Source organism: Ursus maritimus, unplaced genomic scaffold (genome assembly GCF_017311325.1).
Source record: "Ursus maritimus isolate PB19 unplaced genomic scaffold, ASM1731132v1 scaffold_14, whole genome shotgun sequence".
Lineage (NCBI taxonomy): Eukaryota > Metazoa > Chordata > Mammalia > Carnivora > Ursidae > Ursus > Ursus maritimus.
Window position 1 is genome coordinate 68851354 of NW_024423786.1, and position 21406 is coordinate 68872759.

Consider the following 21406-nt stretch of genomic DNA (forward strand, 5'->3'; position numbering starts at 1 on the left):
GCGCCGCCATCTTGGTGTCACATGACTCGCGGTGTCTGCGCCGCGTGACCCGGAAGCGCCCTCGTAGATTTCCGAACGGGACAGAAAAAGATTGTGAGCTAGTGACAGGTTTGGACAGAACTGTCCGGCGGCCTCTCCCAAGGACGAATCAACTTACCAACCACTGTCAGGAAGCGAAGGAAGTGGGGCGGAGGAGCGGAAACGTGCTAGGGGTCCGGGAGCGCGGGGCCGTCTGGGAGTTGTAGTTCGCGGTCCTGTGGCGCTCGTGCCAGGCGGATGTAGCCGGAGAAGGCGGGCGGAAACGGGAAGCCTTCGGTGCGGGATTCCCGGCAGAGGCTGCAGAGTCTGAAGCCCGGCGGGCTGAGGGGAGTTGACGGGCGGCGGGAGGTGGCGCTGGCGGCTCCCGGAGGCCCCAGTTCCCTTAGGGCGGGCGCCGGGTGGACCTCACCTCTGGCTCGTCCAGCATGCGTGGGTACCCGGGGGGCGGCTGCGGGCGCGGGGCCTAGGGATGATCTTGCCGGTCGCCCGCTGCGCGCTCCGCAGGCTGCAACGGCCGGGAGCCCGGGCCTTGTCCCGCGCTGCCATGGAGGTGGCCTTCCGAAGCGTGCGGAAAATTCTCTGTGTGGCCGAGAAGAATGACGCGGCCAAGGGGATCGCCGACCTGCTGTCCAACGGTCGCATGAGGCGGGTAAGGAGGCGTCTTTCCGATCAGCTGTGTGGGTGAGGGAGCGGTCCCGATCACCCAGCGGGAAGGCGAGGCGGGCTCCGGGAATAGACACGGAGGCCACGTCCCTCGCTTCTGGGTCATTGCATTGGCTTCCTGTCTTTTCCGAATGACAGGCATGCAAAAGTATAGTTAAGACGCTCCACCCGTGTACTTCTTGAAAACCTTGGTTTCTCCTCGTCCACTACAGCGGTTCCCAAACTTGTCTGATAATCGGAACCAGCTGGGGCACCGGCTATTCTCTAGGTCTGGCGTGAGATCAGAGAAGTCTGAATTTTAACATTAGTCCCTGTGATTCGAAAGCTCAGTTTTTGGGAACCACAGACCAAAGCCCTTTAACTTGGCAGTCAAGCCCTGTCTGAGCATTGCCAGCTAACTAGCTCTCCCCAGCTCTCTTGCATCCCCTGTGTTCTGCAGCCCCACTGACTTTGCAGTCTGTAAACGCATATTGATGGGGCAGTACTGCCTAGGGTTTGGGACTAGAGCGAACATCAGCCCTATTCCTACTAGTACAAATTCCAAGAAACAGGCAAGTAATGGATGAGAATGGGGGCGCCTGGGTGGCACAGCGGTTAAGCGTCTGCCTTCGGCTCAGGGTGTGATCCCGGCGTGAAGGGATCGAGCCCCACGTCAGGCTCCTCCGCTATGAGCCTGCTTCTTCCTCTCCCACTCCCCCTGCTTGTGTTCCCTCTCTCGCTGGCTGTCTCTATCTCTGTCAAATAAATAAATAAAATCTTTAAAAAAAAAAAAAAGTAATGGATGAGAATGGGTCTTAGACACACTGGAGGTGCAAAGGAAGGGTAAGGTAAAAGATTTTGTATAAAAGTGGGCACAGAGGCAGCAAGGACTGTTCAGGAAAATCTGTCAAATTAAAGTGGATCATGAAAAGGTTTTCTGGAGGCCATTTCTAAGAGTATGGGGCAGAAGTTCCCTGCCCTTTTTTCTTGAAAGATCCCAAGGTCCTTAGACCTCCATTTCTAGCTCGTGGATAGTGGGAGCAAGAGCTGATGATGTGCTGTAGAGTTCAGGCCTCTGACCCCTCACGTGGAAAACTCCGGTAGCTTTCTCCCTAGCCTTTCACTCTTGAAATTCTCCTTTGCCAAAGTGACTTTATAGAACACAGATATGACCCAGTAATCCCCCACTTAAAACCTACATTGTTTATCTCAGCTGGTGCAGAAAACACATTTGATAAAAATTTAATCCCCTTCATGATAAAAGGCATTTTGAAAAGGCCATTACTAACTTTAACTGGAGGGTGAAAGACTGAAAGCTTTTCCTCTGAGCTCAGGAACGAACCAAGATTGCCTGTTTTCACCATCGCTATCCAAAATTACTAGAAGTTCTAGCTAAAGCAATTAGGCAAGAAAAAGAAATCTAAATTGGAAAGAAGAATTAAAAATATGTCTATTTGCAAACAACATGATCTTATAGAATAGAAATCCCAAATAATCCACAAAAGACCATTAGTGCTGATAAATTGGGCAAGGTTGCAGGATACAAGATCAGTGCACACAAATTAGTAGCAATGAAAAATCCAGAAAGAAAATTAAGGAAAAATCCAGAAAGAAAATTAAGGAAAAATTCAGAAAGAAAATTAAGGAAGAATCCAGAAAGAAAATTAAGGAAGAATCCAGAAAGAAAATTAAGGAAGAATCCAGAAAGAAAATTAAAGAAACAGTTCCATTTACAATAGCATTCAAAAGCACACTGAAAACTACAATCTTCTATGTGTGTGCAATTTTTTCATGATTTTATTTTTTATATTCAGAAAGATAAATCTTAATGAATCCTGCTGTACATTCAGTGACAGTGATGTGACAGTTCCTACAGAGTGCTTAGAGAAGGAATTTGTGTTTTTTTTTTTTTTTAGTAGAGTGGACAACACTGCAAAAGAGATCACAAAAGCAACGTTCTTGGTCTACCAGGTGGTTGGGTTTTTTTCTTTCTTTCTCCGGACTCCAGAACTACTGTGATTTGGGAGCCTCCACTTTCCCTGAGCACCTCCCCCAAATGGGGAACCACACATAATTGTGTGCCGCCCTCAGATGGGAATTACAGGGCACAAGTTTGAAATGTAAGGAAAAACATTTCACTTCCTTGAGTCTACCACTGGGAGAGGAGACCGCCTGGAAGAGCCCTGTTTTGGGGTCACACGCATGTTATCAGACCAGTTACTTACCTTGAAAGGTATATTTAGAACAGAGGTTTTCAGACTGTGTTCCCAAGAGACCCAAGGGACAGTGGATATGCACCTCAGGAGTCACTTGGGGCTGGGCTGGGGAGAGGCTGAGTCAGCTGACTTCAGCCTTGTTATATATCATACTAGTGTGTGTTTGGGAAGGCTTCAGAGCTTTCTTAAAAAGTCAGAAACCATTTTCTTGGGGGGGGAAAAAAGTTGCTGGCACTGCTTCTCTTAAAAAAGTCCAAAATTACTTATTAGACAGTTTCTTTTTTTTTTTTTTTTTTTAAGATTTTATTTATTTATTTGACAGAGATAGAGACAGCCAGCGGGAGAGGGAACACAAGCAGGGGGAGTGGGAGAGGAAGAAGCAGACTCACAGCGGAGGAGCCTGATGTGGGGCTCGATCCCATAACGCCGGGATCACGCCCTGAGCCGAAGGCAGACACTTAACGACTGAGCCACTCAGGCGCCCCTATTAGACAGTTTCTATTCCCTATTACTAAAAGGGCTTAACTAGCGATTGGAGTTTGTAAAGGGGAATTTCTTTTCTCGGCAACATTGGCAACCAGTGAACTCTTAAGTATCAGATACTAAAATAAATTCCCTCTTAAAATTTGTCATCATGGGGGCTCCTGGGTGGCTTAGTTGGTTGGGCGTCTGCCTTCTGCTCGGGTGGTGATCTCGGGGTCCTGGGATCGAGCTCCGTGTCTGGCTCTGCACTCAGCAGGGAGTCTGCTTGAGGATTCTCTCTCTCTCTCCCTGTGCCCCTTCCCCTGCTCATGTGTTCTCTCTCTCTCAAATAAATAAATAAAATCTTTTGAAAAAAAATTGTCATTATGCCTCAAAGAGAACCTCATTTATTATTCCGCTCAGAAAAATTGTCTTTGTGGGGCGCCTGGGTGGCTCAGTCGTTAAGCGTCTGCCTTCGGCTCAGGGTGTGATCCTGGCGTTGTGGGATCGAGCCCGCATCGGGCTCCTCACTGGGAGCCTGCTTCTTCCTCTCCCACTCCCCCTGCTTGTGTTCCCTCTTTCGCTGGCTGTCTCTATCTCTGTCAAATAAATAAATAAAATCTTAAAAAAAAAATTGTCTTTGTAAGAAAGAGGAAGAATCTTCTCGACACTGACCCTTCTTGGCCCTCGAACATTTCTCCACTTCCCCGTTGGCCATTTTTTTGTCTTCTGTGTAGTGTTGGTGCAAAACTCACATGTGTGACTACTTTTAATGTCCCTGTGGAGGAAGGTGGTATCTGCTCAGAGAGGGTCTTGTCCATCCATGATTGCAAACTGAAGAATTGCTTTATAGACTGGATTCCAGTTCTGACTGGGGCTCATAGCGTTACTGGACTTTAGAGCCAGAGGAGAACTTAGAGGTAACCATACTCAAAAATAAATTGATGTTCGGAAAAGTGAACGACTTGCCTGTGCTCACAGTTGACAGGTGCAATTGGACAGCCAGAAAGTAGTAGAAGTATATGGGGAAGAGGGAGAAAATTGTCAAGAGAATTATGTCCTGATCCTTCTTCTGCCTTTAATTTGTGATATGACCTTGGACGCATCCATTCTCATTTATGAGAAGATATTATATTAGCTGGCCTCAAGGTTACCTTCCAGCGTAAAAACTCCACGGACTCTACCAATCGTGTGCTTGTAACTGTTTCGAGGATCGATGTGATAAATGGTCTTAGTAACGTAGCCAATTCTTTGTCTTTAGGAAATACTTTTCCATATTAGCACTTACCAGCATTCTGCTTCATCCTTAGGCTGAGGAATCATTTGTTGTCCAAATAATCGATCTGTTATATTTTTGTTTTCTTCTAGAGGGAAGGATTTTCCAAATTCAACAAGATCTATGAGTTTGACTATCATCTCTACGGCCAGGTAGGTGGCTTTTAGATCCGTGTGCCATTTTGGGGTATATTCCTGGAGTTTTTCGATATGGCTATAGAAGGAGCAGCTGTTTACTACAGGTCGTCCCCAAATTGCTCGTATCTTGAGTTATTCGATCAAGAAGAATGAGCCTGGCCACTGTAGAATAAATCACAATCTTTTCAGAATACCGATTGTTAAGACCTAAAGATCCCTGATGACAGGCGACCTTTTATAATTTATAAGGAAATCACTTTTTAATTAAATGCAGGCCCATCTCTTTATAATAAGAAAGAAGCTCATACGCAAGAGTTTCAGGAAACTTTAGATCCTATCAAAGTCATTGCGCTGCTAGAATCAGAATGGTGATTGTCTTACTATGGCATTTGGCGTCCAAGAGACATATTTATGTTCATTTCTTCCTCATCTAACTAGGTTCGGGTTTGGTTTTTTATAGACTTTGTTTTTTTAAGAACCATTTTAGGTTTTGAGAGCAGCACTGAGAGGGCAATAGATTTCCTATAGCACCCCTGCCCCCCCCAGATGTACCACTGCCTCCCCAAGGTCAGCATCACTCACGGGGTGGTATATTTGTACGTTCGAACCTACACTGACACATCACAGGCAACCAAGTCCGTAGTTTACATCAGGGTTACCTCTTGGTGTTGTACGTTCTGTAGGTTTGGGCAAAAGTGTAACATGTATCCGTCATTGTAATTCCATGCAGAGTAGTCCCACTGCCTTAAAGTCCTCCGTGTTCCATCTATTCAATCCTCCCCACCTCCCCCCAAGCCCCTGGCAACCCCTTTTTTTCCTTTAATAGAAGTTTCTCCCTTTTATTTGGATTATCTGGCAAAATGTAATTGCTAAAAGACTAACTCCAATTTTGTTATCCTTCAGAACGTTACCATGATAATGACTTCAGTCTCTGGACATTTGCTGGCTCATGATTTCCAGATGCAGTTTCGCAAATGGTCAGTACACTTCCTGGGGAGAAGAACGTTCTGAGTGTTACAGTAAGTTGTGAAATACTGCAGGCATTTCGAGGCATGTCGATCTTATCCTGGAGCTTACAACACTCAGGTGACTGTCTTAGTCCGTTTGGACTGCGGTAACAAAATGTCATCAACTCGAGGGGCTCGTAGTCGACCAGAATTTATTTCTCCCAGTTCTGGCTGCTGGAAGGAGGAGATCAGGGTACCAGCACGGTCAGGTGAAGGGCCCTCTTCCCCATTGCACTGTGCCCACCTCTCCCTGTGTCCTCTCCTGGTGGCAGGACCTAGGGAGCTCTGTGAGGCCTCTTTTATAAGACCCCTAATCCCATTCATGAGATGCTACCACCCTTGTGACATAATCACCTGTGAGAGTCCCCACCTTCTAACACCATCACACTGGTGTGAGGATTCCAACAGGTGAATTTTGAGGAGACGAAAACCATGGAGACCACAGCGATAACCAAAGATCAACTGAACCCTTGTGAATTTTTGCCTTACGTTTAGAGTAAACCACCACTTTGAAGCATGTTTCCCTTAAAATAGCCAGACCTGTTTCACGTGGTCATTGGATTACATCTATCCTGTTGCAGACATGCGTGAAAGAGTTCCAGAATTTCTTCTTAGTCACTCCTGTTTGTGCGGAGGGTCGTAGCCTTGCTTTGAACCCTCTGGTGTTTTCACGTGGAACTTTTTCTGTTGGGGATCCATCCGTGAGCACACTGGAACAATTTTTTTCTCATTAAAATGGGGGACTTTTCATCCTGTGGCTGAGGTTGGGTGTGTTGTGTTTTCATTTTTTTTCTAGGCACAGCTGCAATCCCCTTGTTCTCTTTGAAGCAGAAATTGAAAAGTACTGCCCGGAGAATTTTGTAGACATCAAGGTAGGATGTTTTGGAAGACGTGTGGCACCGGAGTTGAACAACTCCCAAGTACAAAATAATCGAACTGTGATTCCTGCATTCTGAATGCATTAGAATTTAGAGATCAAGTTTCCCACCACACTTAGTACCATGATTTTATTTTTTAACATACTTTTTAAAGGTTTTATTTATTTTAAAATGAGAGAGAGTGTGAGTGCAGGGAGGGGCAGAGGTAGAGGAAGAGAGAGAATCCCAAGCAGACTCCACGCTGAGCATGGAGCCCAGCTTGGGGCTCGATCCCATAACCCTGAGATCATGACCTGAGCTGAAACCAAGAGTCAGTCGGACGCTCAACCGACTGAGCCACCCAGGCATCCCAGTACCATGATTTTAAAAATTACTCCCACTCATCATATAAATGTGGCCATTTAAACTAAGTAGCCAAGGAACTAAAGTAAGCGTTTTTGTAAGTAGTGGTTGTTTAAATCTTAGGAATAATATTGTTAAATTATTAATCCTAGACTCCAGCCCTAATTAGCATGGAGCGACAACAAAGTGTAAAGGGTCATTAGACAGCAAGTTATGAATTCTCAAGCAGTCAGGGCACCTATAATTAGTTCACTCCTAACTGGGAAGCCTTCTTGGGGTAAAACTCAATTTAGGGATTTTTTTTTTTTTTTTTTTTACCAGGACATTGTTAGAGCCATGAGAGTTACAAGTATGTGTTAGAACTGAGTTTTAGGGGCTCCTGGGTGGCACAGCGGTTGGGCGTCTGCCTTCGGCTCAGGGCGTGATCCCAGCGTTATGGGATCAAGCCCCGCAACGGGCTCCTCCGCTATGAGCCTGCTTCTTCCTCTCCCACTCCCCCTGCTTGTGTTCCCTCTCTCGCTGGCTGTCTCTATCTCTGTCGAATAAATAAATAAAATCTTTAAAAAAAAAAAAAAAAAGAACTGAGTTTTAGGTTTCATCAGACTAGGATAGTTGTATTAAACCCTCAGGCTTCTAGAAGCTCACTTACAGGTTTGTGATTCTAAGCTGGAGAATTGTACTAGTGGCCTTGGCATCCTTAGAGATGGTTAAGAGCAGTTTCCCAGATCTCTCCTTCTCACCAAGTTGCCCTATTCCAAGAACATCACTAATCTTCAGTCAAATCTCTTTAGCTAGAGGTGTCAAGTGATTGAAATTGTGCTCTCACTGGTCCTTCCTCGTTGGGAATTTCAGAAAACTCTGGAACGAGAGACTCGGCAGTGCCAGGCCCTGGTGATCTGGACCGACTGTGATCGAGAAGGTGAAAATATCGGGTTTGAAATTATCCACGTATGCAGGGCTGGTAAGTGCTGTGGCTTCTGAGTTTCTGTAGTTTGGGACCACAGAAGTAGATGGTTCCCCTGTGCCAATGGGCCATGGCTGAGTTCCTCCCCAGAGAGTCTCTCCCCTGGATCCATCAGTTCTCCCCAGCTGTGTGTCCTGCAGCAAGTTACTAAACCCTCAGGAGCCTGAGCTTTCTGGAAAGTCAAGCCAGTCTGACACAGTTGCCAGGGCTGCGTAAGGACTAAATGAGTTAACCAGTAGCACAGACCATGTGTCCTAGGGCTTGTCACATGTTAGAGCAGGGACTTTATACATCCTATTTCTTTAAGTTATATATCGAATATTTGTAAGGGAACATGTATACCATATGTACAGTACGAACAATAATTCTGGAATGTTGTGTTTGTCTGCTGTATTCTTTGTACAATGCCTGGATGTTAATACATACTTGTGGAATGACTTCAAATGGCTCGAACGGAGCTGATGATTTCAGGTAACATAGAGGAAGTGACACAAAGCCCATTCTCAGGCTTCAGAGAAGACGGTGTCTGTTTTCCCGAACTGTGTTTGTGTGGAAAGCTGTAATGACTCCTGGGAATTTAAGTACATTAACTTCCAAGGACAGCATAGGTGTCCTGTGTTATTTCCGTGCCAGGACATGAAATATCCCCGTAGGACCTTTTAATTGACAATGTTTTCATTTTCCGTAAAGTCTAAGAGAGCAAGTGAGGTTAGGATCTTGGGAGGCTCACCAAGAGAATAGCCGAAATTCTCTTGAATCACTCAAATTCACACCACTGTTATTTCTGACAACACTAAGTTTAGCAGCTATAGTGAAGGTTTCTTCCTAGGTGGCTAGCGTGCTGTTAATTTAACCTCATCAGAAAATTGGGTGCCTCCCAGCGTCTCGGGATGGTTTACGTTCCATTCAAGGTGGTTTAAGAAAAACGAGCCCTTTATGCTGGGACGGCAAAGTGATTTGACTTTGCCCTTGGTGACTCTTCCCCAGTGAAGCCCAGTCTGCCGGTGCTGAGAGCCCGTTTCTCTGAGATCACGCCCCGAGCCGTCCGGGCGGCCTGTGAAAACCTGACCGAGCCTGATCAGAGAGTGAGCGACGCCGTGGACGTGAGGCAGGAGCTGGACCTGAGGATCGGTGAGCCGCCAGCCAACTCCTTCGGGTGTCCACGTGGCACACTGGGTGTTGGGGAGAATGGGGTTTGCGTGTAAGTACATGCAGCTAGCTTTGATCTTACGGCCCTCCATTTTCTCCTTCCTTCCTCACTTTCTAGGAGCTGCCTTCACTAGGTTCCAAACCCTGAGGCTTCAGAGGATTTTTCCCGAGGTCCTGGCAGAGCAGCTCATCAGTTACGGCAGCTGCCAGTTCCCGACCCTGGGGTTCGTGGTGGAGAGGTTCAAAGCCATTCAGGCTTTTGTGCCAGAAATCTTCCACAAAATTAAAGGTAAGGCTGGGGGAGTTGTATATGGTGTGGGGCCCAAGGGCCCGGGAAGAACCGGGAGCATAAATGGCAGAATTTAAGTGTGTGAGTTTTTCAGCGTTGCTGTCCTTCCTCCCACCCCGTTACGAGGTTCAGAATCCACTCAGTTTCCTTAGGCACCCAAAATATTCCCCAAGCAATGTTTCGTATTCCTTTGGATTTTCACTGCAATGTACTTTCTCCTCTCCGTCCTGTCCAATGGCCTCTATGAGTCATGGCCTTCCCGTTTGTCCCCAATACAGTAACTCATGACCACAAAGATGGAGTCGTAGAATTCAACTGGAAAAGGCATCGTCTCTTTAACCACACGGCTTGTCTTGTCCTCTACCAGCTGTGCATGGAGGTAAGAAATTATTTAGAATTTTAATGATCTGGGAAGACCATTCTGCAAGTTCCCAGGCCAGTCCTTCTCTGTTAGCGGAGGTGGTCCTGCTTCATTTTCCTGTTGAAATGTAGCTTTCAGCTTGCATCTCAGGATATCATTTTTGGGGAACCAGTAAGACCGGAACTCCATGAAAACAACGGTAAATAATGTGAAAGTAAAGGATCTGTAGACCTTTTAGATAAAGTCAGAAATTGTAAGAACTGGATAGCTGCAATCTCTCCCTGCAGCAGAATGCTGTCACCAGAGATAACTCGGGATCCTTTAGACCATTCTAGAACAGTAGAGTCCTAAAGCTGGAAGGATTTTGCACAGCATCTGGTCCAGCTCCCTCTTCCACTGGTCACATGAGGAGCTCTAGAGAGAAGAAAGTCACAAATGACCAAGTGAATTTCATACGGGGACTGATGCCAGGAAGTAAGAGGATAAAGGAATAGAGACCGGAAGCAGGGACGGGACTGTTCTAGGTGTGGTGGTCGTGGAAGGCCTCTCACGGTGACCTCTGAGTGAAGCCAGGGTGATTAGCAGGAGGCAGCAGCGTGGGTCAGGAGAGCATACAGCACGTCAGAGGGCCACAGGCCAGCCAGCGGCCAAGTTCCGACCCTCGGACCGACCTCCGACCCTCGGACCGACCGTCTGCATTGTGGTGCTGCTGCTTTTCAACCAGCGCATAGTTGCCAGCGTTAACGTGGCGGCTGCGCTCAGTGGTGCCTCAGGAAAGCTCAGAGATCTCTCCTTCGATGAGTCACGTGTGCCCCTGGCCATAGCCCCCCGGCAGGCTTATTATCGATTTGGTAAGGGGGATGGTAACTTGTGAGCACCTGTTACAGTGCCATACACGCCGTATGTTACGTAATACTGTTCAGTCCTCATGGTGCCTTTGAGGCTGGTGACACTGTCCCCACCTCACAGGTGAGGCGGGAGGGGGGTAAGTAACTTGTGCACAGACGCTGTAGGCTGATAAGGAGCAGAGCACGACTGGACCCCAGTGTATCTGACTCTCCAGCCCCCTCTGCAGACCACACTGCCTCCCAGGAGTCCCTCTCTCCACCCTTTGACCCTAGCGGTCTGGCGGCCACCCAGCGTGTCTGTGACACTGCATGTTTATCTGTTCAGTAAAAGAGAGCTGTCCTATTTCTACTTTACTGGGATGTGGTGCAGGAAAATCTAGCAGGTTGTATACTTTGAGCTCCTTGTAAAGAGCCCCTGGAGCCCATGCCGTTTGCAGAGAGAAATGTGGATTTTGAAATACAAATGTCCTCATCATCAATTCAGTTAGGCTGAGTTCTTTGTTCATTTGTAGTCTCTGAAAAGCATGAAGTTGGGCAGGGTGCCTGGGTGGCTCAGTTGGTTGGGAGACTGACTCTTGATTTCGGCTCAGGTCATAATCTCAAGGTTGTGAGATCGAGCCCCGTGTCGGGCTCCACACTAAGCGTGGAGTCTGCTTGTCCCTCTCCCTCCCCCAGTGCTCCTCCTCAAATAAATAAGTAGGTAAATAAAATCTTAAAACAAGTGTGAAGTTGGGGGAGGGGGCGTGCCTGAGTGTCTCAGTCAGTTAAGGGTCTGACTCTTCGTTTCAGTTCAGGTCATGATCTTGAGGTTGTGAGATCAAGTCCCATGTCAGGATCCATGCTGGGCATGGAGCCTGCTTAAGATTCTCCCTGTCCCCCTCTGCTCTTTCTCCCCCCCCCAAAAAAAAAGTGTGAAGTCAGTCTTAAGATTGAGTTTTCCGGTTTGTAGTGTGTGATTTCTCCTATTTCTAATTTAGTATTATCCTGAATTTTTAAAAAAATCCACACTGTGTGTATAGATAGGAAACAGTTCTTAGGAGATGCTTAGGAGAGCTCGTGAAGTTGCCCCTCAAAGCCTTGGTTTGAGCGGGAAGGTGGTGATGTCTCCACCACACCATGGGCTACAAGCCGACGTTCCCCGAGGTCCTCTCACGGCCAGGGCAGGGACCTCTGCTGGTGGTGTCATCCAGAACGGTGAGCTGAGGCTGCCGCGGGAAAGCTGGACAAGGTACACCAACAGGTTAATACGGCCTCTGCTTTTTCTGGCTTTCTAGGATCCCAGGGCAACCGTGGTGGAGGTCAGGTCTAAGGCAAAGAGCAAGTGGAGGCCTCAAGCATTGGACACTGTGGTATGTTCTAGAAGAGTGCGCCAGGTGCTCAGAGCTCTGACCTCCCGTGGTTGGGACCCGGCTTCTGCAGCAGGCAGTGGCCCAGTGGCAGGAAGCATCACCCTTCACGGGGCCACGCAGGAAAGTGGTGGGAAGAACAGAAACCCCAAAACAGGGCCTGCTTAGTCTTCTAATGCTGGGTGGTTTTTTAAGTTAATAAAGGCAGTATAGCTGCTTTGTGTGGGGTTTGGGGAACAAAAAGAGGAAGACACGGCCCGCCTCACCTTGCCAGCCTCTCGCAGTCTCGGATATAATCTGAGTGTCTGCCTCTTTTTTTCACATGTGTGTATTTTACGTTGTTACAGCGGGTACCTTGGCTTTCCCACCCAAGCATTGTTTTTAATGTTTCCGTATAGTCTATGTAAACGTCATTTTTAAAGATCTGCATTAAGAGCCTACCTTAAAGGGAACAGAGTTTTTCAGATTTTTAGACCCAGGAAGAGCCAGCCCCGTTGGACATAACTTGGAGTTAACTATCTTGGGGGGGGGTGCCCCTTCCTAGTGGCCACTTTGCAGGAAAATGCAGGGTACAGCTTCTGTGGGGATTCCCTCTGGAGACTGAACGTACAGAGCAAGCAGGCTGAGAGAAGCATGCAGGGACCGGTGGGCAGTGTGTTCTTTATCTGCGGTGTGGCATGGTGTGTGTGTGCTCCGACTGACAAGGGAAGAGTTATGGATTGATTTCCTGTAACAGATGTAAGTGTGTTATTCCTCCCCGGTTAAATACGCTTTGACACACAGCCAGCAGCATTGGTGGAATGTCACCAAGGGGAAGGACAACCGATTATCTCCCAGGAGCTCTTGAAGACTGGTATTCATCGTCCTAGAGAAGTTGCTAGGGCCCGGGTGGTATTCCCAAAGCGTGGTTCCCAGACTGCCTGTATTGGATTCTGTGTATTAGCTGGCTTGTTGAAAAATGCAGATTCCTGGCCTCTCTCCCAGCCCTCTTCTGTCAGAATCCCCAGTGCTCAGGGCCCGGGAATCTGTTGGCTCCTCGGGTGATTCTTGCTTCTGCCCGTCGGATCGGCCCCATCGCTGCCCGGCAGGCTGAGAAAGCTTCCCTCAGCACAGTCTTTCCCCTTCTGTGTGACAGCAGCTGGAGTGCCAGGGGCCAGACATTTGTGAAGATGAGTTGTGCGGCCGTGTTGTGCCCTGTGACTCCCGCACTACACCCTAACTTGCCTATGACACATTTACAGGAGCTTGAGAAGCTGGCTTCTCGAAAGTTGAGAATAAATGCGAAAGAAACCATGAGGATTGCCGAAAAGCTCTACACCCAAGGGTAAATATTCCACATTTGGGAGTAGAATTCAGTGTGTCTTTATCAGGGTGAAATTATTTTATTTTATTTTATTTTTATTTTATTTTATTTTTTATTTATTTATTTTATTTTATTTAGTTTTAGAAAGTGGGGGCAGAGGGAGAGAGAGAATCTTAAGCAGGCTCCACACCCGGCATGGAGCCCAACATGGGACTCGATCTCACACCCCTGAGACGATGATCTGAGCCGAAATCAAAAGTCAGATGCTTGACCGACTGAGCCAACAGGCATCCCATTTTATTTTATTTTTCAAAAAGGATTTTATTTTTAAGGAATCTCTACACTCAACATGGGACTCGAACTCACAACCCCGAAATCAGGAATCACACACTCCATCCAGTGAGCCAGCCAGGGGCCCCAGGGTAAACATTTTAGAGCTTATGGGAAAATGCAGACTGTCTAGTTATCACCTGACCTCTGAAGTAGAAGAATTTGACACTGACTTTTTTGACATGGAAAAGGCATTTCAAAATCCCTTCCTAAAGTAAGAGCCCATAGAGTGAACTCACATCCCACTGTTGAGCTCTCAGCAGCTGTCCCCAGGGCCTTGGCAGGTGGCACACAGCACCTTTGGGAGTCATTTGCCATCGTAAACCATCCCATCTCGGGTTGTGAGCGCCCTCGTGCCATCCAGGGACCGCGTAGTCCACGTTAACCAGTGTGACGGCCACTCGCCACAGGGGACTATTGAGCACTTGAAATTTGAGTCGCGCTGATTGGGACATGCTCTAAGTGTAAACTATTTTGAAGACTTGTATGACATGTAAATGATCTCATTAATTCCGTTTAAGTGGCCAATAAAAAATGTTACATGGAGGGTCTACATTATGGTTTATCAGGCAGCATTCTTTTCTTTTTTTTTTTTTTTTTGATTTTTTTTTTTTAAGATTTTATTTATTTATTTGAGAGAGAGAGTGAGTGCACACAAGCGGAGGGACAGAGGGAGAAGCAGACTCCCTGCTGAGCAGGGAGCCCGACTTCAGACCCTGAGATCACGACCTGAGCCAAAGGCAGATGCTTAACCAACCGAGCCACCCAGGCGCACCGGCATTATTCTTTCTGTGCTAGAAGCAAAGTCATAGAAGCATGCTCTGTTGCCTCTGTCAAGGCCATGGGGGTCACTGGCAGAGTGACGATGGATCGGGCCAGCCTGTGTCCCCGGCCACATAGCTGCTGGCAGGCCGAGCAGGAGTGTGTCCTGCCCCGCGCTGCCCGTCGCACATACTCTCTGGCTTCTCGGAGTGTCTCAGCAAGCGAACCTGCTGTTGCTCACCCCGCTGTGGGTCCCGTGTGAGAACCTTCCTTCAGTTGCCCTCAGTTGAGCTGGCTAGGGCAGGTGGGGTGTGGCAGGTGTCTCCAGGTGTTTCCAATCGAATCCAGTTGTTTCTAGAGCAATTATAGCAATTTCTTTTTCTATTTGCTTGCCTTTGTTCTAGGTACATCAGCTATCCTCGCACTGAAACAAACATTTTCCCCAAAGACTTGAACCTGACCATGCTGGTGGAGCAGCAGACCCAGGATCCGCGCTGGGGGGCCTTCGCCCAGAGTATTCTAGAGCGGGGTGGCCCCACTCCACGCAATGGGAACAAGTCTGACCAAGCCCACCCTCCCATCCACCCCACCAAATACACCGGCAGCTTGCAGGTCGGTTTCCCTGCCTCCTGCCTCCTGGAACCCGGGGGAAGCGAGGGGTCAGTAGCACTTGAATATACTCTGCAGGCTCTTACTTTAGGAACTAAGTGATTTTGAAATAGCTCTTCCATTGTAGCAAAGAGATGCTTCACCGTCTCGCGTGGCTTCCATGAGCCCCCACCCCTGCCCAGGGGGGCTCTACTCTGTTCAGCCCACTTCCCACTCTGTCAGACCCTCCACACTCGGCTGGGCACAGCCCCCCATGGGGCCCCCACAGAACCACTTGGTCTTCTTGGCCCCTCGTTAACTCGAGGCATCTGCCCCTGGCCTCCCCAGACTGGACTGGGTTCCATTGCCGTCCTGATGCGGTGACTGTGACGCTGGAGTCCTGTCGCGGTCCAGTGGCGGCAGGGCTTTGAGGCAGCCCTGAAAGCTCAGGCGTCTCACCTGCTGTCACCCTTCCTCGGCGCGGGGATGTGCTCCGTGAGGCCGAGCTGGTTGGGCTTGTTTGACAGATGCAGGCTTATTGCAAAGCTGCGTCCCATCTGGTCTTTGTTTCCTTCTTTTATTAATACATACTGTTCTTCTCCGGCTTTAAATGTGATAATGGGTTCATTTTAGACAATTTAGGAAATTCTAAAGATTATAAGGAACAGACATTCGCCATTTCCCCATACGCTGAAATATTTTTAAGTACGACACTTAATGATGGCATAGACGTACCATAATTTATTTTGCCAAATCTGTTTTTTGAGAATAAATTGCATCCAACTTTTTGAGACGTGATGACAGCGAATGTTTGTGTCAGTGTTTCTGTGGGCCTCCCACGGTTTCCTTGGGATCCCTTCTAGAAGGAGAATTACTGGCTGTGAGTTTGAGTGTCTTGGGGGCTTCTAACAGATGGAGCCTCACTAGGTCCTTGATTACTTACTTGGTAGAAAATCACCACAAACCCTGGGAGGCTGGGCTGCCGGCTACCACTTTCCTGTGTCTTATATACAAGGGGTCTCGTGTTAGCTATTACGCTTTTACCTCGTTTTCTCCTTCGGTTGGGTTTACGTCAGAAAACATTGGGCAGGGGCGCCTGGGTAGCGCAGTCGTTAAGCGTCTGCCTTTGGCTCAGGGCGTGATCCCGGCGTTCTGGGATCGAGCCCCACATCGGGCTCCTCCGCTGGGAGCCTGCTTCTTCCTCTCCCACTCCCCTGCTGTGTTCCCTCTCTCGCTGGCTGTCTCTCTGTCACATAAATAAATAAAATCTTTAAAAAAAAAAAAAAGAAAGGAGGGGCGCCTGGGTAGCGCAGTCGTTAAAGCGTCTGCCTTCGGCTCAGGGTGTGATCCCGGTGTTCCGGGATCGAGTCCCACATCGGGCTCCTCCGCTGGGAGCCTGCTTCTTCCTCTCTCACTACCTTGCTGTGTTCCCTCTCTCACTGGCTGTCTCTCTGTCACATAAATAAATTAAATCTTTAAAAAAAAAAAAAGGAAACATCGGGCAGGTTGGCCCGGTGTTGCATGCAGGTGTGGAAGCTACAGGAGCTGCGTGCCCTGTTCTGTGCAGAACTCGAGGCTGGAAGGTGGTCTACACCAGGTCAGACTATTGGTGAGGCTGCGGTCCCCGGACGGTAATATTCTGAGGGAGTTGCAGACTCTTCCCTTGTCTTCCCAGGGAGATGAGCAGCGGCTGTATGAGTTCATCGTGCGGCATTTCCTGGCTTGCTGCTCCCAGGATGCTCAGGGGCAGGAGACCACCGTGGAGATCGACATCGCTCAGGAACGCTTCGTGGCCCACGGCCTCATGATTTTGGCCCGGAACTATCTGGACGTGTACCCGTATGACCACTGGAGTGACAAGGTAATAAAGCACAGGCCCAGTCAGAGGTCAGAGTTCACGTCCCCCGTGGGCCTCGGGGAGAGGGGAAGACGGTCGGGTTCCCAACCCTCATGCGGTCCGTTGGAACAGGGCCACGCTCTTTGAAATGGCAGTTGTCTTTTGCCTCAGTGCCGTGCGGAGTGCTCAGACTGACGCTTCTGCTGCTCCCTGTAGACCCTCCCTGTGTACGAGCAAGGCGCCTGCTTCCAGCCCAGCACTGTGGAGATGTTGGACGGGGAGACCAGCCCACCCCAGCTGCTCACCGAAGCCGACCTCATCGCCCTCATGGAGAAGCACGGCATTGGTCAGTAGCCGGTCGTCATGGTAACCAGCAGCTCTCTACCTCTTCTGGTCTTCAGGACAGCTCTGCCGTGGGTGTCCTCTTCTTGACCCCCTTTATAGCTGAAGGGAGGCTTAGAAAAGTTCAGAACTTGCCTAAGGCCACGAGGTGTGCAAGGTTTTTTGTGGGTTTTTTGGTGGGTTTTTTTTTTTAAGATTTATTTATTTTAGAGAGAGTGGGGGGTGGGGCGGGGGACAGAGGGAGAGAATCCCAAGCAGACTCCACTCAATGTGGAGCCCGACGCAGGGCTCTATCCCATGACCCTGAGATCATGACCTGAGCCAAAATCAAGAGTCGGATGCTCAACCGACTGAGCCACCCAGGTGCCCTGTCGTGCGAGTTATTAAAACCTGGATCTGCGTAAGTCCACTCTTACACTCTTAACCTCTGCCCCACACCAGCCGGATTAGGACATCAGTGTGTCCCACGACTCGGGGGTCTGGACTGGGAGCAGCCTGGCCAGGTCCTGTCTGTGGACTCAGTTTTTTTGGCCCACACAGGGGTTTGTTTTTATTTTGAATAAGGTACCAACATTTCAAACTTGAGAGATTCCACATAAGTGTTGTGTCTTCTTCTTGCGAAGCATCGGGAGGTCTGGCAGCCCAAGCCTTCCCTCCCAGGTGGAAGCAGTCGGTTGAGTTGGGGTGACAGCTGTCTCTTCTCCATTGCGTGCACTTGGCTTCGCTCACCGCTCGTTCCATGCCAGGCCCCTGTGGAGTCCGGGTTGGCCACCCTGCTGCTAGCCACAGGTGGCTGTGCTCTGAGTTTTTGTTAAAGTGTTTTTCCATAATTGTTTAGGAACTGAAATCAGATTGAAAAAGAAATTGGGCCAGAATCGTTTTTCCCAGCAGGTCCCATGGCCCCAGGTTTACAGGCGGGTCCCTCATGACTGATCTGCCCCCTTGTCCGTTTTCATAACGACTCTGAGGATCGTCTCCGGCAAACGTAGTTCAAAAGGGCAGCGGCGTGATGGAGAGGGAAGTGGAGGGAAGGGGAAGTGGAGCTCCCTGGGTGTGTCGCGGAAGCAAGCTGTTCCCCCTTGGGGCACGGCTGCCTTACTACCCAGTGGCTTTTGTAGTTCTGTGACTTCGAAAGAAGGGCCCCTCCTGGAGTCCACTGGCCGTTGTCGTGCTCTCCAGAAACCCTGTCGGTTTAAGTCAAATTAGAGTTCGTGTATCCATCAGGATGTACTCATTAAAAATGTGAGCCTCACAAGAGCTAGACCTCGGTCTAGGCCTGGGGACGCAGCGAGGAATAAGGCCTAGGCATCCCATTCCCGTCAGGGGCCATCTGGCAGGAGAAACAAATCGAAGCAACGCATAAACACAGCCTGCTGGGTTCTGCAGGGTCGGACAGGGGCCTTAAAGCCTTGCAGTGGGAATTCCTGGAGAATGAAGCAGGTCTGGCACAGGCAGAGTCTGAGGGAGCACGAAGGGACAGGAGAGCACGTGGCCCTGTGGCCGGGGGCAGATGGGGTGGTCACGGAAGGTGAGGCTGGAAAGATGAGTGGAGCCCAACTGCGGCAGGGCCTGGCACGCTGGCCTGAGGGGCTTGGATATTGGCCTGTGGCTTGCAGAGAGCCATTTAAGATTTCTGACGAAAGGAACGAAGAGAGCTACATTTCTTTTTTTTTAATAATTTTTTATTATGTTATGTTAGTCACCATACAGTATATCCTTAGTTTTTGATGTAAAGTTCCATGATTCATTATTTGCATATAACACCATATACATGCCTTCCTTAATACCCATCACCGGCCTTTCCCAGTCCCCCACCCCCCTCCCCTCCGAAGCCCTCAGTTTGTTTCCCAGAGTCCACAGTCTCTCATGGTTCATTCCCCCTTCCGTTCACCCCCCCTTTCATTCTTCCCTTCGAGAGCTACATTTCTTAAAAATGTTAGCGGCATTATTGAGACATAATTTACATCCTGTACAATTCACTGACGTGATATGTACAGTTCGTTGCTCAGTACAGTGATTGTAGAACTATCACCTTAATCAATTTTGGAACGTTTTCATCGCCTCAGAAAGAAACGCCATACCCCTTAGTAGTCACACCCCATTCCCCCTTCCCTCCCATCCCTCCAGCCCTGGGCAACCACTGATCTTTCTGACTCAGTAGATTGTGCCTGCTTTACCCAGTTCGTACAGTGGAACGATAAACCCTGTGGCCTTTTGTACCTGGTCTCTTTCACTTCGCATGTTCTCAAGGCTCATCCACACTGTAGCGCAAATCAGCACTCGCGTCCTTTCCGTTCCCTGTGCTGTTCCCGTTGTGTGCAGAGACCACAGTTTATCGGTTCATCAGTTGACGGACAGTCGGGTCATTTCCGTTTTGGGGCGATCGTGGATAACGGTGTAGCGCACGTTAGCGTACAGGTTTGTGCGTGGACGGGTTTGCGGTTCTCTCGCATAGATACGTAGGAGAAGAATTGCTGGGTCCAGTGGTCGCTCTGTGTTGATCTTTTGAGGAGCCTCTGGACCAACTGCCACGGTGGCCGCCCCGTTTTACGCTGCTCCAGCCCCGTGTGAGGGTTGAGGTTTCTCCATATTCTCACCGACATTTGTTCTCTGTGCTTTTGTGATGCTTCACACCGAGTGCGTGTGAAGTGGTATTTCTTTGTGGTTTTGAGTTGCATCTCCTTGATGACGGAGCTCCATTTGCAAAGGTCCGTTTGGCCACAAGCGTGAGAAATGGGTCGGGTGGAGGAAGCGACCAGAAAGGTGGAGCCCGAGCACGTTGTCCTGATGCAGAGGACGTGATGTGGGCTCCAGCCGTGGCTCTGCCACATAGAGCAGGGGAGAAAGACGTGCAGGCGTCGCCAAGCGGCGTCGACAGCTGTAGTGAGTACGTGGATGCGAGGGCGAGCTGTGGTTGCCGCATGGGCCCCATGCAAATGGCGGTGTCCGACCGAGAATGAGTCCAGGCAGAGGAAGGTGCCCGTGGGACAGCGGGGGGATTGTCTGCATCACCCCGAGTAACCAGAAGTGGCTTTCAGGGACCGACGCCACTCACGCGGAGCACATTGAGACCATCAAAGCCCGGATGTACGTCGGGCTCACGGCAGACAAGCGGTTTCTCCCCGGGCATCTGGGCATGGGGCTCGTGGAAGGTAAGTAGGAGGAGCTTGAGGTGGGTGGTGGCAGAGCCGTGCGGCGGGAGCCCCCGGGGACGTCGCACGGGGCCGCGCGGAACGCTGCTCTTCTCCCTGCAGGGTATGACTCCATGGGCTATGAGATGTCCAAGCCTGACCTCCGGGCCGAGCTGGAAGCTGACCTGAAGCTGATCTGTGAAGGCAAGAAGGACAAGTGGGTGGTTCTAAGGCAGCAAGTCCAGAAATACAAGCAGGTTTTCATTGAAGCGGTGGCCAAAGCTAAGAAGTGAGTCCAGACCCTCCTTGCCTGCGCGTGAGCTCATTGAGCTCTGCCTCCTGGGCCGTGACCTTCCCCTGAGCAGTGGGAGCGGGTGGGGGCGATTCGGTAGAAAGCCGGTGGTGTCCCTGCTTGCACCTCGTAACGTGTGCCTGCGGGTGCTGAAGTGTCCCCGAGGCCAGTTCGCCTTCTGCAGGGGGGTCGTGCCTGGGAGGACTGCCCACATGCAGCTCCTCCCCCTTCAGGGTTCCCTCCTGAGTTCTGTTCCTTTCTCTAGAGCTTTGTCAGCCTAGAAACCATTAGCTGAAAAACCTGGGCTGGTTATTCCAGGCTGTTGGCTTTAGAGAGGCCACTTCTGGATTTTAATCCTGTCCCGAGTTAATAGGCACATAATCCTGCATCAGTGAATTCGGTGCTGCCGTGTGACACTCTTGTTCTATGGAGTATTTGGAGGTGGCTGTGTAGCAAGCAGTACGTGTGCATATTGTTAGGGAAATACACGTTTTCTGCCCCCTGCCAACTTGGGAAAGAAATGGGATGAACGGGGCACCTGGCTGGCTTAGTCAGTAGAGCAGGTGACTCTGGATCTTGGGGATGAGTTCAAGCCCCATGTTGGGTGCAGAGATTACTTAAAAATAAAATCTTTTAAGATTTTATTTATTTATTTTGAGAGAGAGAATGCACAAGCACGCATGCAAGCTGGAGGAGGGACAGAGGGAGAGGGAGAGTCTCGAGCAGATGCCACACTGAGGGCGGAGCCCAATGTGGGGCTCGATCCCACGACCCTGAGATCATGACCTGAGCCGAAATCAAGAGTCGGACACTCAACCCACTGAGCCACCCAGGTGTCCCCAAAAATAAAATCTTTTTTTTTTTT

The 21406-nt window shown here is 49.4% G+C and overlaps 1 protein-coding gene across 2 annotated transcripts in view; it reads left to right on the top strand.

Moving 5' to 3' along the window:
* Positions 1-95: 95 nt before the first annotated feature.
* Positions 96-21406, top strand: part of TOP3A (DNA topoisomerase III alpha) — a 29802-nt gene continuing 8491 nt past the window's right edge. Inside the window, exons 1-15 of one of the 2 annotated variants that reach the window (XM_040630134.1) lie at positions 96-688; positions 4728-4787; positions 5676-5749; positions 6576-6651; positions 7852-7960; positions 8951-9094; positions 9231-9401; positions 9680-9780; positions 11885-11959; positions 13198-13280; positions 14756-14963; positions 16615-16800; positions 16993-17122; positions 20157-20270; positions 20373-20538. In XM_040630134.1, coding sequence (XP_040486068.1) covers positions 509-688; positions 4728-4787; positions 5676-5749; positions 6576-6651; positions 7852-7960; positions 8951-9094; positions 9231-9401; positions 9680-9780; positions 11885-11959; positions 13198-13280; positions 14756-14963; positions 16615-16800; positions 16993-17122; positions 20157-20270; positions 20373-20538 — 1877 coding nt within the window. In that variant the 5' untranslated portion in view covers positions 96-508. The remainder of the gene's footprint in view (positions 689-4727; positions 4788-5675; positions 5750-6575; positions 6652-7851; positions 7961-8950; positions 9095-9230; positions 9402-9679; positions 9781-11884; positions 11960-13197; positions 13281-14755; positions 14964-16614; positions 16801-16992; positions 17123-20156; positions 20271-20372; positions 20539-21406) is intronic. The other variant, XM_040630135.1, reaches the window with a different exon arrangement.